General features: G+C 36.9%; 1 protein-coding gene across 1 annotated transcript in view; it reads left to right on the top strand.

Annotated features, from left to right (window-relative positions):
- SCN1A (sodium voltage-gated channel alpha subunit 1) overlaps positions 1 to 17,364 on the top strand; it is a 96,223-nt gene that overhangs the window by 11,967 nt on the left and 66,892 nt on the right. The window contains exons 2-6 of the mRNA XM_070357846.1: positions 7,198 to 7,316; positions 9,421 to 9,510; positions 11,423 to 11,551; positions 14,038 to 14,129; positions 15,155 to 15,424. Coding sequence (XP_070213947.1) covers positions 7,198 to 7,316; positions 9,421 to 9,510; positions 11,423 to 11,551; positions 14,038 to 14,129; positions 15,155 to 15,424 — 700 coding nt within the window. The remainder of the gene's footprint in view (positions 1 to 7,197; positions 7,317 to 9,420; positions 9,511 to 11,422; positions 11,552 to 14,037; positions 14,130 to 15,154; positions 15,425 to 17,364) is intronic.

Below are 17,364 nucleotides of genomic sequence, written 5' to 3'. Positions count from 1 at the left end.
CAGTACAATAAATGGTTTACACCTAGGCTGGTGCTGCCCAATTCAGTGGACAGCATTCATGCGTGGCTGTTGTACTTGAAATGTATTTGACATGTGGCATGTTCAGTCTTTGAAGATTTAGAATGGTATGAAAATAGGAGGTAAATTATCTCAATAATTTTTAATATTGATTTCATCCTCAAATGATAATATATAGGATATATTAGGTTAAAGAAAATATTATTCAGATTAATTTCATCTCTTTCCCCCCTTTTTTTAAATATGGGTATTAGAATGTTTAAAATCACATATGTGGCTCAGATTTGTAGTTCACGTAGTATTTCTATTTGGTAGCTCTGGTCTAAGTAAACTTTCACTAATACTTCTAGATTTTCTTCTGTCCGTAGAGATTGTTGAACATTTACTAGTTTTGAGGCTTCTTAGGGTAATAACTTACTACTTATTCCAAGTTTCTTGAGGGTCTTTGGTTTCCCTACAAACTTTAGCACAGAACTTTGTGAATATTGTGCTAAATGGTTGACACACATCTTCTGCATTGAAGTAAACTGAATTAACAATTGGACTGAGAATTAGGTCTAGGCTGCTTTCCAAGTGTCGGAAACACTCATACATATTAACAGCTTAACATATAAGGACTTAGTAAATGCTACTTGAGTTTAGTAGCTATACATAGAAGAGATAAGTGACAAGCCTGATCAATACTTAGTATATGAAGAGTTACATTCCTATAAATGTGTCTCTAAAGTGGCATTTTATATATAACATCTCATTTCCAATTCAGTCAAAATGCTGTCTTGAAATTTGTTCTGAGGCACAGTATTATTCTCAGGTTAAAATGACTTCATGAATTTCCTACAGCCTTGGGCTGTTTAAAAAAAAAAAAGAAGTCTGTTTTTAGCTGGATACTACTGTATCAGCCTTTTCTCCTCCACATTCAATTCTGAAATTTTTCTTTTCTATTGAAGTGACTTAATGCAATAAAAATTTTCCTGAGTAGATATGTTGATGAAATTTTTATTAAACTAACTAGATTTAAAGAATGTTAAGATCAGTTCAGTTAAGTCACTCAGTCGCGTCCGACTCTGTGACCCCACAATCGCAGCACGCCAAGCCTCCCTGTCCATCACCAACTCCTGGAGTTCATTCAAACTCATGTCCATTGAGTCGGTGATGCCATCCAGCCATCTCATCCTCTGTCATCCCCTTCTCCTCCTGCCCCCAATCCCTCCCAGCATCAGAGTCTTTTCCAATGAGTCAACTCGTCACATGAGGTGGCGAAAGTATTGGAGTTTCAGCTTCAGCATCAGTCCTTCCAATGAACACTCAGGACTGATCTCCTTTAGAATGGACTGGTTGGATCTCCTTGCAGTCCAAGGGACTCTCAAGAGTCTTCTCCAACACCACGGTTCAAAAGCATCAATTCTTTAGCGCTCAGCTTTCTTCACAGTCCAGCTCTCACATCCATACATGACCACTGGAAAATGGACCACTAGTGATCCATACATGATCACTAGACGGATCTTTGTTGGCAAAGTAATGTCTCTGCTTTTGAATATGCTATCTAGGTTGGTCATAATTTTCCTTCCAAGGAGTAAGCGTCTTTTAATTTCATGGCTGCAATTACCATCTGCAGTGATTTTGGAGCCCCCCAAAATAAAGTCTGACACTCTTTCCACTGTTTCCCCATCTATTTGCCATGAAGTGATGGGACCAGATGCCATGATCTTCGTTTTCTGAATGTTGAGCTTTAAGCCAACTTTTTCACTCTCCACTTTCACTTTCATCAAGAGGCTTTTGAGTTCCTCTTCACTTTCTGCCATAAGGGTGGTGTCATCTGCATATCTGAGGTTATTGATATTTCTCCTGGCAATCTTGATTCCAGCTTGTGCTCTTCCAGCCCAGCATTTCTCATGATGTACTCTGCATAGAAGTTAAATAAGCAGAGTGACAGTGTACAGCCTTGACGTACTCCTTTTCCTATTTGGAACCAGTCTGTTGTTCCTTGTCCAGTTCTAACTGTTGGTTCTTGACCTGCATATAGGTTTCTCAAGAGGCAGGTCAGGTGATCTGGTATTCCCATCTCTTGAAGAATTTTCCACAGTTTATTGTGATCCACACAGTCAAAGGCTTTGGCATAGTCAATAAAGCAGAAATAGATGTTTCTCTGGAACTCTCTTGCTTTTTCCATGATCCAGCGGATGTTGGCCATTTGATCTCTGGTTCCTCTGCCTTTTCTAAAACCAGCTTGAACATTTGGAAGTTCATGGTTCACTTATTGCTAAAGCCTGGCTTTGAGAATTTTGAGCATTACTTTACTAGCGTGTGAGATGAGTGCAATTGTGCAGTAGTATGAGCATCTTTGGCATTGCCTTTCTTTGGGATTGGAATGAAAACTGACCTTTCCCAGTTCTGTGGCCACTACTGAGTTTTCCAAATTTGCTGGCATACTGAGTGCAGCACTTTCACAGCATCATCTTTCAGGATTTGAAATAGCTCTACTGGAATTCCATCACCTCCACTAGCTTTCTAAAGCCCACTTAACTTCACATTCCAGGATGTCTGGCTCTAGGTCAGTGATCACACCATCCTGATTATCTGGGTCATGAAGATCTTTTTTGTACAGTTCTTCTGTGTATTCTTGCCACCTCTTCTTAATATCTTCTGCTTCTGTTAGGTCCATACCATTTCTGTCCTTTATCGAGCCCATCTTTGCATGAAATGTTCCCTTGGTATCTCTAATTTTCTTGAAGAGATCTCTAGTCTTTCCCATTCTGTTGTTTTCCTCTATTTCTTTGCATTGATCGCTGAGGAAGGTTTTCTTATCTCTTCTTGCCATTCTTTGGAACTCTGCATTCAGATGTTTATATCTTTCCTTTTCTCCTTTGCTTTTCACGTCTCTTCTTTTCATAGCTATTTGTAAGGCCTCCCCAGACATCCATTTTGCTTTTTTGCATTTCTTTTCCATGGGGATGGTCTTGATCCCTGTCTCCTGTACAATGTCATGAACCTCCGTCCATAGTTCATCAGGCACTCTATCTATCAGATCTAGTCCGTTAAATCTATTTCTCACTTCCACATTCAGTACATTCATTAAAAACGTCAATATCAAACTTGTACACTTAGAATGGTTAAAATGGTAAATTTTATGTTAGGTGTATTATACAATAAAAAATTAGGGGCAGAGTTAAAAATGTCACTCAGTCGAACAGCTTATAAATCTTGCTTTGCTTAAAGTTGCATATTTGTTGATACAATTTAAAGTACAGAAACATTTTGCCTGAAAGTGAAAATTTTAGTTACTCAGTCGTGTCCAAGTCTTTGCAACCCCAGGGACTGTATGGACTATAGCCCCCCAGGCTTCTCTGTCCATGGAATTCTCCAGGTAAGAATACTGGAGTGTGTTGCCGTTTCCTTCTCCATACATATTTGTTTATACAATTTAAAGTACAGAAACATCTTGTCTACCTTCCCTGCTGTTTTCTTTTTGACCCCTTACCTGTGAAATGAGACAAGCAGATATCTCTATGTTGGAAAATTCTAGAGTTACTTGACTACTTGTAGGTAACAGTGTTCCCTTCTTACTCTCTTCTCCCTTCAGTACCATCAATACCATTATTTGGGGCAATGTGTATTTGAGAGTCTTTGGGGGCAAGTTAGTGACTGAGGGAGAAGGCAATGGCACCCCACTCCAGTACTCTTGCCTGGAAAATCCCATGGACGGAGGAGCCTGGTAGGCTCCAGTCCAGGGTCGCTAAGAGTCAGGAACGACTAAGCGACTTCACTTTGACTTTTCACTTTCATGCATTGGAGAAGGAAATGGCAACCCGCTGCAGTGTTCTTGCCTGAAGAATCCCAGGGACGGTGGAGCCTGATGGGCTGCCGTCTATGGGGTCGCACAGAGTCGGACACGACTGAAGCGACTTAGCAGCAGCAGCAGCAGCAAGCAACTGAGGGTGCACATGCACACACATCCTTTCGTTAATCTTAATACTTACAAACTAAATGTCTGGCTTCTTGGATGTGCAAGTAAATATAAGGAGGATGAATACAGATAGATGAGGAAATAGATATGAAATTAGTTACAAATAGTAAATTTGAAGTTCTAAATGGAACTTACTCACATAAAAATGGTTACAGATTCAAGATTCTAAAATTAGGTTTCTCTGTAAGTCAGCAGTTTAAAATGAATCCATAAACATTTTAAGGAAATATTTGTGTAGATTGTATGTAAATATATATGTTTCAACCTGGGAACGACAGAGTCCTCACAGAAGAAACCCTGAAATGGTCCCTTAATGCTGATCTCATCGTCAGCTTCCTGGGAACTCTATCAAGAACGTCTTATCTCTCTATACTGCTGGCGAAAATTAAAGAACAAGCATTGCTATATAGTAAAACCTCACTAATTTCATTATACATTCTAATTGTAAGCACTTACACAGTGTGCACACATTTCTTAACTTTTGAAGTTAAAAATACATTCTTTGAATTTTGTAAGTAAATAAGTGAAAATATCCTAAAATCAGTAAAAGTCCCTGTCTGTCTTGAACAATTGAGAATTATGTCCTTTTGCCTTTAGCTTTTGTGTCAAAGTATTACTTTCTCTATGTGTAAGGACTTTTGAGAATTGTTTATCAGCATCAGGGGTGCTGTGGCGTTCGTTAGCTTTACCCTGCTGAGTTCTGGCTCTTTTTCTGTGCCTTTCTGGGCTCCTCCTGGTTCAATTTCAGAGTCTTGCTTCTTTTTCTTCGTGGTCTTTAGGGCAGAGGTTCTTACACCCTTTCATTTAGCCTCTGCAGCTTTGCCTTTGGCCTCGTCACCCCCTTCCTCTATCTTTTCTACTTCTTCTTTTGTTAGGTCTGCTCACGGTTTGGGTTGGAGGCTGGCTACACAGCCGGAGTCACAGGTGATCTTTTCTGTGCGTGGTCGCATCTCCTCAGGATGAGCTGCATTGTTATTCGTATCCACTGAGCTACAGTCAGGATCATCTTCATCCCCTCTCCAAGTTCATGATTTAGCCCCAAAATTTGTTTGTTGTTGTTTAGTCACTAAGTTGTGTTCGACTCTTTGTGACCCCATGGACTGTAGCTCACCAGGCTCCTCTGTCCATGAGATTTCCTAGGCAAGAATACTGGCGTAGGTTGTCATTTCCTGCTCCAGGGATTCAATTCAACATCTCTTGCATTGCAGGCAGATTCTTTACCACTGAGCCACCAGGGAAGCCCTTTCCAAAATTAGGCTTGTAATATTATTTGAAACAAGGGTATTTTTATTTTTAAAAAATATATCCTATATTATGTTTTTACTGGCTCTCCCACTCCCAGCCCATAATATTTCTACTAGGGTTTACTCAGCATAATTCTGGGGAGAGGAAGCATAGGCAAGAGGTTTGCAAGGTGGACCATATTTGGTCCCGAATTAGCTCACTCAGGGCCTTGCTGTGTCCTTGCACGTGTGTACTCCCTAGGGCAAAAGCATTTGCATTGCACAAGTCTGTGCACTTTGTATGATGATATCACAATGTCATTTAGGGACAGGGGCACTGAACGAATCAGAGAAAAAGGCACAAAGTACTATAGACACAGGTGATTGCTCCTCCAGTAAGCACGTGTGAAACTCTTACCTCTTACAAATGGATATGATGATACAGTTTTCTTTGTATTCTTGACTCATAGTCCATCAGAGATGAAAGTGGAAACATGGAGTCAAAGTTCCATGTAGAGCAATGCTTCTCAAACTCTCTATTGTGAAGATGAGGTGGCTAGTCTATAAAATACAATAAAATTAATCTTCAGAAAATTGAAAAAACAGACCCACAAAATACACTCTTCTGTTTTATTTTTAGATGCAACAGATGTAAAATTAGTTTGTCAGACACATTTCTGAATACTTACTCTCAGTGTCATGTTGCAGATCAGGAAAAAGTTGGAGACAAGCACTGGTTGGACCAGGTTCAAAGCTCTCATTTAGGGCACTTGTACCCATACCAGCCAGGAAGTGCTAGTTTCAAACAATATATCAGTAAATATTTTGGAATGATTGCTTGCATTTAGAAAACCCTGAAAATAGAGGGAAAAAGAGTTGAGAAATCTGTGAATACCTGAAGACTAAACGTACAGAATAAACACTTGTCAAAGATTCTTACTAGAAAGTAAGCATAAGGTTAATGCTTGCTATGTAGTAATGCTGGCTTCCATCTATGCATCTTAGAAGGGGGTAGAATTTTTGAAAGAATGGGTGAATTTAAATTTAAAAGATTTGTAGTTCCCTTCCCAAGATATGTTCTTCATAAAGAAATAGGCTTTCCTAGAGAAATAGGCTTCCTTTCATCACCCCCAGGCTATTTGAACATATATAAAGGTCCTAAGAAACAATGAGTAAGAATCCTTGATACAGGGTTGTACATTGCTGCTTTGTTTGTTGTTGTTTTGTCTACATACCGTTAATTGTGCTCAAATATGGCTAAATTTTGAATGCCAATTCCATTCACATCCATGCATCCTGGATTTTTCAGGGTCTTTGATCTTTTCCTCTATGCTAACAAAGCACTACATGAAATAGGCAATCAGTTGGGACTGGAATTCAATGTGTCAGCTAACTCAGAAATCCAAATACAGAATTTAGTACTCTAGTCAGCAGATATTCTCCAGGGAACTTGGCCTCCAGAAATCAATCACTGGTTTACATCCATCTAACCCAAGAGTGGGTTTAGTGGTGGCTGTTTTTATTTCCTATTATAAACAGAGTGATTTTTTATCAGGAGAAATGGTAAAAGAATATTTCAAAAAGTATTAGTTTTATTAAATGATTTGCGTTCTACGTCATTAATTTTCAAGGTAATCAAAATGAGAAAGCTGAAATCACTGTAAAAGAACTGCAGTGTCTTAAGGATCTGTAGAATGAAATGTGAACCCTTTTGAGACTTTCATTTAACTTAGATATTTAAAATACTAAGAAAGAAAATAAATTATTTTGGCTAACTATCTTATAAACAATAAAACTGCAGTATCAAGTCAAAGGTAAGTGATATCACTGGATATTGTTTCTAGTTAAGAGAGCCTGGAACAGTTTGTCCTTATGGTACACATCAAAAAGTTGCAACACTGGAATAACTCATGTTGACAAATAACAGAAGGTGGGTAATAGAGTTTAAATGGTTGATACTTTATACTTCTGTGTTGTGTTCCTATCTTACAGACTTTTATAGTATTGAATAAAGGGAAGGCCATCTTCCGGTTCAGTGCCACCTCTGCCCTGTACATTTTAACTCCCTTCAATCCTCTTAGGAAAATAGCTATTAAGATTTTGGTACATTCATATCCTTTTCAAGTGATCGATATTAGCTATTTGTACATAATCTATAAGTGCTTTGTAGCTAAATGTAAGATTAAGTTGGGAAATGTCATATTCTGTGGTTTTTATCATTTTCATTTTGTATTTCCTTTTGTCATATAAGCATTTTCTTAAAATTTATTACATTAATGTTACTGAAATTTACAGTCTTTACTATTATATATACACACTATATGTATATTTCAGTCTTTTATATATCAAATTCTAACATTATATATCTCTTTCTAAAATTACTCATCCTACAAATCTAGTGTAAAACAGACTTATTTTTACAATATTGTATAAAGTTTGTGACTTTCTGGAATTTGCATGGAATCCTGATATAATAGTAAGAAAACCAAACCTATATCCAGAGCCAAGTATAACCATATCTATAATATAAAGCATTTTAGTGTACCTTAGAGTTAACCTTTAAGCATAATTTCCACTGGAGACGATCAGGGGGCTCTGGCCAATATGTAGCTAGTTTTTGAACTTTCCTAATGAAATTCGTGAAGGAAGTACTGGATCACTGGCTGAATTTCAAATAGAAGTCATTGAATTATGACTCTGCCGTGCAAAACTGATTGCTTAGTAAAGACTCTGAAAGTTAATGAAAGATGCAGGGATTGTATTTCCAAAAGGTCTTCAGGGATTTAGCTTTGTGATTCTCACTGGTGTTAAAAAAAAAAAAAAAAAGGACTCTGCAACTAAATTTATCTGTTCCTACTCCTTGGCCAAAAGCCTTCACTTCTGATTATGTCTCATTTGACGGCTTTGGCAATAATAAATATAGAATTACTGGTATAATTATCATCTACTTATCATCTATAATTATCATCTGCTCTATCTTCTATACCATTACTGGTATAACTATCATCTACTTCTAAGTAGAAAAAAACTTAACATTCCACTCTATTTTTAAACTGATAACAAGAGATTCCTTATGGTATAAGTATGGTATTAGTGAATTTCAAAGATTTGAAACGTAACTTTTACATGTCCCGAGCTTTGACATTTATGGAGGTTTCTTTATCCTAGTTTGCGTTCCTAGTGCCATCGTGTGGTCATTTGATGAAAACTTTCTTTTTCTCTTATGGAAAATTTTTGCTTTGGCTGTTGACTGTTGTTGAATGTTAGATATGAATGCAAGAAATCTGTGTTTTACTCCTTGGCCAAGTTATCTAATTTCTCTAAAGTTTTAGCTTTATTTCTCTAATTTCTAAAATACAGGAATTAAACAGTTGTTTTTCAAGGTCCCTTTCAGCTCCATAATTCTGTTAGGTCCTAGTCATTTGTTTCACTAACATTTAGATCATAGCTACTAACCAGACCTATTCCAATAACTCACACATATTATCCCATTTAATCTGTACCTCAAATTGATGAGTTCCACATCTGATTAGCTCCACTGCGTAAAATTCAGTGGAGACACTAGAAAGTTCAGTGGCACAGAGAGGTTGAGTGACTTACCCGAGTCATTTTCATGTTGCTAAGATCACCTTTATGTTGAATTTTATCATGCTAAGGCATGACTTTGAAATATTCACTTTCAATCTTATCCAATGCTGCTATATGTTTACAAACATTTGAAATAAAGCGACCTGACATTTAACACCGTACTATAATATATTCATCCATATTGTATCACATGTGTTTAAGAAATTATAATTCTGCCAGGATGTGCCTTCCTCAGCAATTCACTATTTTAATCAACTAAATTAGTTTATTTAAATCAACTTTGCTCAAAAGCTATGCAGTTCCAGAATGCCCACAGTTTTCCCAATAAGGTCTTCTGGGAATAAATAGATTGATTTAATAATAGTAGCAAAAACCACACTTTATACTTTTATAAAGCTTTCTCGTACATTATCTCATTCAATCTATACAACTACTCTGTGAGAGTAGTGTTATTATATAAATTTAAGGATGAGAAAAATGAAATTTAAAGAGATTAGATGATTTGCCCACAGTATGTTCGTCACTGATTCCTGGCCAAACTGCAGGTTGAGCTTTTCAATGTTAGTTTTATATAATATAATACATGGGTTTGGGTTTTCTTCTGTGTGTTCCTTAACAATAACCTACATTATTCAGCATGCTAATTATGTGCACTATTTTGACAAACTGTGTGTTTATGACAATGAGTAACCCTCCCGACTGGACAAAGAATGTAGAGTAAGTTCAACTTATAAGCCACCTATGTGAGTATGTATAAGTGTGTGTGTGTGTGTGTGTGTGTATTGTTGCATAGACATAGAGATGTATATCTATGTCTATATATATGTATTTAGGATTTAATATCTCTCCATGTGTACTTGGTGGTGACCAGAAGCCCATCATTCTTGCACACTCATCACTCTTCCTTTAGGATATACAGTGGCCAGAGCAAATATGGTGAAAGTTATCACAGAAAGGAACCAATGTGGTAGACCTTGGTTCCAGTTAACTTCCAGATTAATTCAGTGAGTCTTCCACATGCCCTAAAAACATACTATGAAGCCTCACCAAGTTTACACTTCCATCAGGCACAGCCACTCTGTGCCAGGCCCATATTGGTTTCAAATGTGGTCAACCAAAATATCTGCTGGGAAAAAAATCCCGAAATTTGGGATTTTCAAACTTGAATATTTAATAAACTGAGGGCTCTGCTAACTGAGCCTCCCTAGTCACTCAGACAGTAAAGAATCTGCCTGCAATGCAGGAGACCAGGTTTTAATCCCTGGATTGGAACGATCCCCTGGAGAAGGAAAAGGCAATACACTCCTGTATTCTTGCCTGGAGAATTCTATGGGCGGAGGAACCTGGAGGGTTATAGTCTATGGGGTCACAAAGAGTTGGACACAACTGAGCAACTAACACCCACACACACACACGCATACTGAAATAAAAGAGTAGCATTTTCAGAAACCAAGTGCATTGCTAACTGTTCTAATGGACTCTTCTGGGATACTTTGAGGACAGCGAGGCCAGATATGTGGTAAGTGCTGCTGGGGCTGTTCTCATGGCTGGCGTGGTGACCACTATTGCTCTGTGGCTTCTGACCCTTAAAACAACAACCATGGGGGTATTCTAAGGGCCTTTTCCCTTCCTGGACACTTCCAGGTTAGAACCAATAAAAAGATAGAGTTTCTGAAGAAGTGAAAGTCGCTCAATCGTGTCCAACTCTTTTCAACCCCATGGACTATACAGGCTATCAAATTCTCCAGGCCAGAATACTGGAGTGGGGAGACTTTCCCTTCTCCAGGGGATCTTCCCAACCCAGGGATCGAACCCAGATCTTCTGCATTGCAGGTGGATTGTTTCCCAGCTGAGCCACTAGGAAAGCCCAGAGATTCTGAAGGAAATTAAAAAAAAAATTATATACAAAGGATTGCTTAAGTATTAATACTAATGTGTGAGGCCCACAGGTCTCAAGTCATCCTTGTTTCTGTGATTTCATTATCCAACTTCTGAGATGAAGATGAAAACATCTAAGTTTCTAGTTGGAAATCTATAAATTTCTTCTCATTTAAACTGACTAAGTCATTTAAATTTTGGATTTCCAATCTGTCTCAATATTTTATTCAAAATTAGATTTTCACCTCTGATGACCCTAGAATTATCCATTTGGCATGAACAAAATTCTTTTCCCAACTAAGTTAGCTTATCTTGAAAAAAGAGGAAAACTTAAGACTTACTAATTTGTCCATGTTCCCTCAGTCATAAAACATGATTGAAATTAAGCATTTTACTTTCTAAGGAAAATAATTTTATGCTTCCACAATATTATTGATCAGCTACTCCATCATGTGAATGTACTGGATAATTCTCAGGAGGCTCTATTCATTTGTGTCAATACTAAGACATTTCAGATACACTTTATACAGTATGTATTTCTCACTCTACCCTTAGGGCAATTTAAAAACAACTCTGTGTGCGTTAAGGAGTTGAATTTAAATTTCAGACTATGTTTTATTTCCATGAAAATAATTTTAACCTGCATGATTCCTTTTTAAATGTTTGTTATTAACATAATGAGAGAGTGTTAAGAAATTGATATGTCATGAAAGAAAGTGATTATTCATTCTTTTTGGATACTTGTCTTCAGGTACACCTTCACAGGAATATATACTTTTGAATCACTTATAAAAATTATTGCAAGGGGCTTCTGTTTAGAAGATTTTACTTTCCTTCGAGACCCATGGAACTGGCTCGACTTCACTGTCATTACATTTGCGTAAGTGTTTTTCTTGGAAGCTTCAAAATAGGATATATTTTGGCTTCTACAAGTGTTCATGCTTTTAAAGAATAAGCTTGCTTTAACTGTAGAATGTTTCTGTGTGATTTATACATTTAAGCTCTGGATTTTAATTTAGTGCAACAGAGGTCAAAGAGGCATTTCACTTTGGCATAAAGGCTTTGCAGTAATTGAAATTATAATGTTCACACATAACAAACATTGTCAGCAAATTTTATACATGCTGCTGTTTCAACAGTACACACACACATTCACACATATACACACACACACTAATATGGAAGCAAAAGTGTATTTATAATACATCTGTGAAAATGTTTTTAAAAATTACAACCAAAAAACCCTCTACTGGCCCTGCAAATGTCCATTGACCTTACCCACGTCATGCACTCTCCCCAGTTTCTTAGGTAGAATAATAGAAAATAAACATCAAAACATTTTGACATAACAAACTAATAGAAAAACATAAGGTTCTTAATATATATTTGCTATTAAATGGTTATGTCATCAACAAATGCACAATTAAGGCTTACAAACAAGCATACTCTCTGACTCTTCCTATTTCTCACTTGATCCTTTCCTTTCTTCCTCTCCTTCTTTCCCCTCCTAATTTTCCTCATCATTTTCTTTATATAAACCTTCTTATCCTTATTTCCCAACCAGATAAATTCAGTAATGCACACAACACAACTTCTGCAGTCTGTTTTTTTTTTTTTTTTGGTCTAGTGATAAACTTCCCCAAGAAAGAAGAAACCCAGAAAAATAACAGAAGGCCGCTGTGCACTAGATGAAATTAGAATGTAGAGGAAGATGGACCAATGTGGTTCACCCTCATTCTTCAGCAGCTGGTTTACTTGGCCTCTTACAGGCATAAGGATGTGGGAAGATGAGCAGAGGAGAAATGGAGCTGATATTCTCAAGGCTCCAAATGCTGCCTGTCTCATCTAAATTCCATATCTATTCAAGATGAGCTGATTCTTCACCGTCCCCTCTGGCCATGGCTCAAAAGAAAGCATTTTTGAGGGGCTATTGTTTCTTGAGGCTAAAATAACAGGAATGGCAAGAGTGATCATTGGGCCCCCATAAAACATTGTTCTTAATTTTCCTAGCTTTCACTTAAGAGTTACACCAAAAAATCCTGATCACATATGGATAGGCAGTAAGTCAGTCTGCCTGAATTTCTCTTGGATGATTTCATATATTTTTTAAAAACTGAAGGCCTAAGACTATTAGTTCAGTTCAATCACTTAGTCATGTCTGACCCTTTGTGACCCCATGGACTGCAGCACGCCAGGCCTCCCTGTCCATCACCAACTCCTGGAACTTGCTCAGACTCAACGTACATTGAGTTGGTGATGCCATCCAACCATCTCATCCTCTGTCATCCCTTTCTGCTCCTGCCCTTCAGTCTTTCCCAGCATCAGGGTCTTTTCCAGTGAGTTAGTTCTTTGCATCAAGTGGCCAAAGTATTGGAGTTTTCAGTTTCAGCATCAGTCCATCCAATAAATGTTCAAGACGGATTTCCTTTAGGATTGACTGGTTGGATCTCCTTGCAGTCCAAGGAACTCTCAAGACTCTTCTTCAACACCACAGTACAAAAGCATCAATTCTTTGACGCTCAGCTTTCTTTATGGTCCAACTCTCTCATCCATACATGACTACTGGAAAAACCATAGCTTTGACTAGATGGACCTTTGTTGGCAAAGTAATGTCTCTGCTTTTTAATATGCTATCTAGGTTGGTCTTAGCTTTTCTTCCAAGGAGCAAGCATCTTTTAATTTCATGGCTACAATCACCATTTGCAGTGATTTTGGAGCCCTCCAAAATAAAATCTCTCACTGTTTCCATAGTTTCCCCATCTATCTGCCATGAAGTGATGGGACCGGATGTCATGGTCTTTATTTTTTGAATGTTGAGTTTTAAGTCAACTTTTTCACTCTCCTCTTTGACTTTAATCAAGAGGCTCTTTAGTTCTTCTTCTCTTTCTGCCTAAAACTATAGCCAAGAATTATTGTCCTTTTACTTAATTCTCCTAAATTACCCATATTGATTGTACTGCTTTCTGCAATGACAAAAGGATTGTGTACTTAAGAAATTTACATCCACTTCATGGCCTTAAATGATGTAAGTAAAGAAAACCATAGTGATGGACCCTAACTTCTAAATTGTTACTGACAAAATTATCATTCAAAATCACGAAGAAGGGCTTTATAAAAGACCCAAGCAAATAATATAAATGCTACTTAATTCTTGAATAACTCTAATTTAATTCTACAGGTATGTAACAGAATTTGTAAGCCTAGGCAATTTTTCAGCTGTTCACACTTTCAGAGTCTTGAGAGCTTTGAAAACTATTTCTGTAATTCCAGGTAAGAAGTGGTCAGTGCAAAGCATAAGGCTTCTTGTACCTATGGCTCTTTCTTTGTATCCTGTTATTGTGTTTGTGTGTGAACTCCCTATTTCAGATATGTGACAGAGTTTGTGGACCTGGGCAATGTCTCCGCATTGAGAACATTCAGAGTTCTCCGAGCGCTGAAAACAATTTCAGTCATTCCAGGTGAGGGTTAAACACTGAGGCTCAGCTGTCATGATTTTTCAATAACAGTCTCTTTTCTTAACACTCAGCGTTACATAAAATTGGGGATCATAATAATTTAAATCATAATAATAAAAAAAATGAGTGTTACCCAGAAAATAATTCTTATTATTTGAACATAAATGTTTATGTTTTTATATTTTTCATCAGTCTTGGAGTTCAATACTTTCTTGCATGAGACACTGTATTATACAGTCTATGTGATTTGCACTTAAATAAGTCCTGGGTTTTTTCTTCCACGTCAGTTGTACTAAAGATTTGTTCCCTGTCAAATGTACTGGTCTGTAATTTCTTGTTAATTTTAGGCATTGATGACAATGTCTGTACAATGTGAATCTTAATATTGTTTAAAAAGACAAGGAAATAAGATAGTAAAGAGTAGCATGGGTCTGCTGGAGGATTTATTATCTTTTAAGCCATGCTGTGTGGCTTGGGGGATCTTAGTTACCCAAGGAGGCTTTGAACTTGGACCATGGTAGGAAAAGTAGCAAATCCTAACCACTAAACTGCCAGAAAACTCCCCAAGCCTTTCTTATCTTAAAGTGCAATTATACTCCAAACTGCCTCCAGTTTTATAGCAAAATCTTTCCTACTTATAAATAGGAATTTGAAAATATTTTTATTCTGGTAACTTGTCATAAAACTGACCACTGTCCCTAATGAAAGTACAGGGCAAGTTTCATTAGCAAACCAGAGAAATACAAGGTATTTTTCTTCATATAGGCCTTGTGAAGACCATGAACTTCCAGCTATTTTATCCAAATGTAATGGGATATGGATTTTCATTTCATCGTTCAGATCGTTACGTTTCCAAAGTTTATTTTCATTAGCACTTCAACCTTCCATGAAGTGTTGCTTTCCCTTTACCATTAATTGCAGTCATTTTCAAACATACTTATGGAATCTATGTTTTCAAGAAAATTGTGTGAAGCTTTTCTTACTTCAGACATTCTAAGTCTTCATAGTAATAACCTTCCTTCTTTCAGGTCTGAAAACCATCGTGGGGGCCCTGATCCAGTCTGTGAAAAAGCTCTCAGATGTCATGATCCTAACTGTGTTCTGTTTGAGTGTGTTCGCCCTGATTGGGCTGCAGCTCTTTATGGGCAACCTGCGGAATAAATGTGTGCAGTGGCCTCCCACCAACGCTTCCCTGGAGGAGCACACTGTAGAGAAGAACATAACCAAGAATTACAATGGCACATTTGTAAACGAAACGCGAAATGAGTTTGACTGGAAGTCGTATATTCAAGATTCAAGTAAGAATTGCTATTATGTAGGTTTATTTTTTTCATTGCTGATCTTCTTTCCATATAGGCATGGAAAAATTTTTAAATGATTGTGTAACAGGCTGTGGTATCTTTATTGCCTTATAATGGTTTGCACATAAATTTAATTGTTTGAGTGATAAATATTCTAATTATAACTCTTAAATGCCACTTTCTGTCACATCATCTGATGAGAGACTGAAAAATTCAGCAAGAAAGAAATTTTCATAGGATACTGGGTTTCTGTACATTCTTCTCATCAAGGTATGAAGCTATACATTGTCTCATTTGAGGCAATCAAATAAAATATTTGAAGGCCCTTTGTTAACTCAAAAGTATTATGCAAATATAACTTATTAAATACCAATTTTAGAATGCATTTTATGTACCAGAAACTGCACAGGATTCCAGGAAAATAATGGTGATGGCACATGGTTCCAGGGTACTTATAGTTTAATAGGTAACTTTTATTGTTATTTTATAGAAATCAAGTGAAGACCTAAAGATAAATAGTTTTTACAATTGTAAAATGAGAATTTTAAGTAGTATTCCATCAAAAAGAAGGAAATGAGAATCAGTAAACCTTTAGGAGAGAGAAGTTTAAGATGTCAAAAATCTGTAAAGATATTGGAATCAGTTTACCTTTATTTCAAGAGTTTAGACAAAATATGCAAATGTTTAAATATTCTAGTATAGAAGGATGAAAAAATAAATGGCCCAGTATCCTTTCTCTTTTGAAAGTAACAATAAAAATAAGCAAAATTTTTTTGTTGTATAATTTTAGTATCTGCCAGTAGCAACATTTCAAAAGCAGAGAAAAAGACCATGATTCATGGGAAAAGAGAACATCTTTTTAAAGAAAAATATTAAATATATAAAACTAAGACTCTACAGGTGCATAAATATAGCTGTATCTTTATTATTTTAAGGAGATGAGTAATACTTAGGGGAAAAAAATCAAAGAAGAAAGAAAGTCTTAGTAATGATTATGTGAAACAAGTAGAATTAGTCTTAAAGGTTAACTTACTGGTGATTTGATAATTCTTAAAAAAAAATGCTATCTTAGTTATATCTAGTACTGTGGGCAAGAATCCCTTAGAAGAAATGGAGGAGCCATTATTGTCAACAAAAGTGTCCGAAATGCAGTACTTGTATGCAATCTCAAAAATGACAGAATGATCTCTGTTTCAGGCAAACCATTCAATATCACGGTAATCAAGTCTATGCCCTGAGTGTAATGCTGAAGAAGCTGAAGTTGAATGGTTCTATGAAGACCTACAAGACCTTCTAGAACTAACAACAACAAAAAGATGTCTTTTTCATTATAGGGGACTAGAATGCAAAAGTAGCAAGTCAAGAAACACCTGGAGTAACAGGCAAATTTGGCCTTGGAGTACAGAATGAAGCAGGGCAAAAGCTAATAGAGTTTTGCCAAGAGAATGCACTGGTCTTAGCAAACACCCTCTTCCAACAACACAAGGGAAGACTCTACATATGGTCATCACCAGATGGTCAATACCAAAATCAGATTGATTGTATTTTTTGCAGCCAAAAATGGAGAGCTCTAGACCAGGAGCTGACTGTAGCTCAGATCATGAACTCCTTATTGCCAAATTCAGACTTAAATTGAAAAAAGTAGGGAAAACCCCTAGACCGTTCAGGTATGACCTAAATCAAGTCACTTATGATTATACAGTGGAAGTGACAAATAGATTCAAGGGATTAGATCTGATAGAGTGTCTGATAGGATGGAGGTTCATGACATAGTACAGGAGACAGTGATCAAGACCATCCCCAAGAAAAAGAAATGCAAAAAGGCAAAATGGTTGTCTGAGGAGGCCTTAAAAATAGCTATGTAAAGAAGAGAAGCAAAAGGCAAAGGAATAAAGGAAAGATATACCCATTTGAATGCAGAGTTCCAAAGAATAGCA

This window comes from Bos mutus, chromosome 2 (genome assembly GCF_027580195.1).
Source record: "Bos mutus isolate GX-2022 chromosome 2, NWIPB_WYAK_1.1, whole genome shotgun sequence".
NCBI classification, from domain to species: Eukaryota; Metazoa; Chordata; class Mammalia; order Artiodactyla; family Bovidae; genus Bos; species Bos mutus.
Note: the sequence above shows the minus strand (reverse complement) of the source record. Positions and strands in the feature narration are given on the sequence as shown.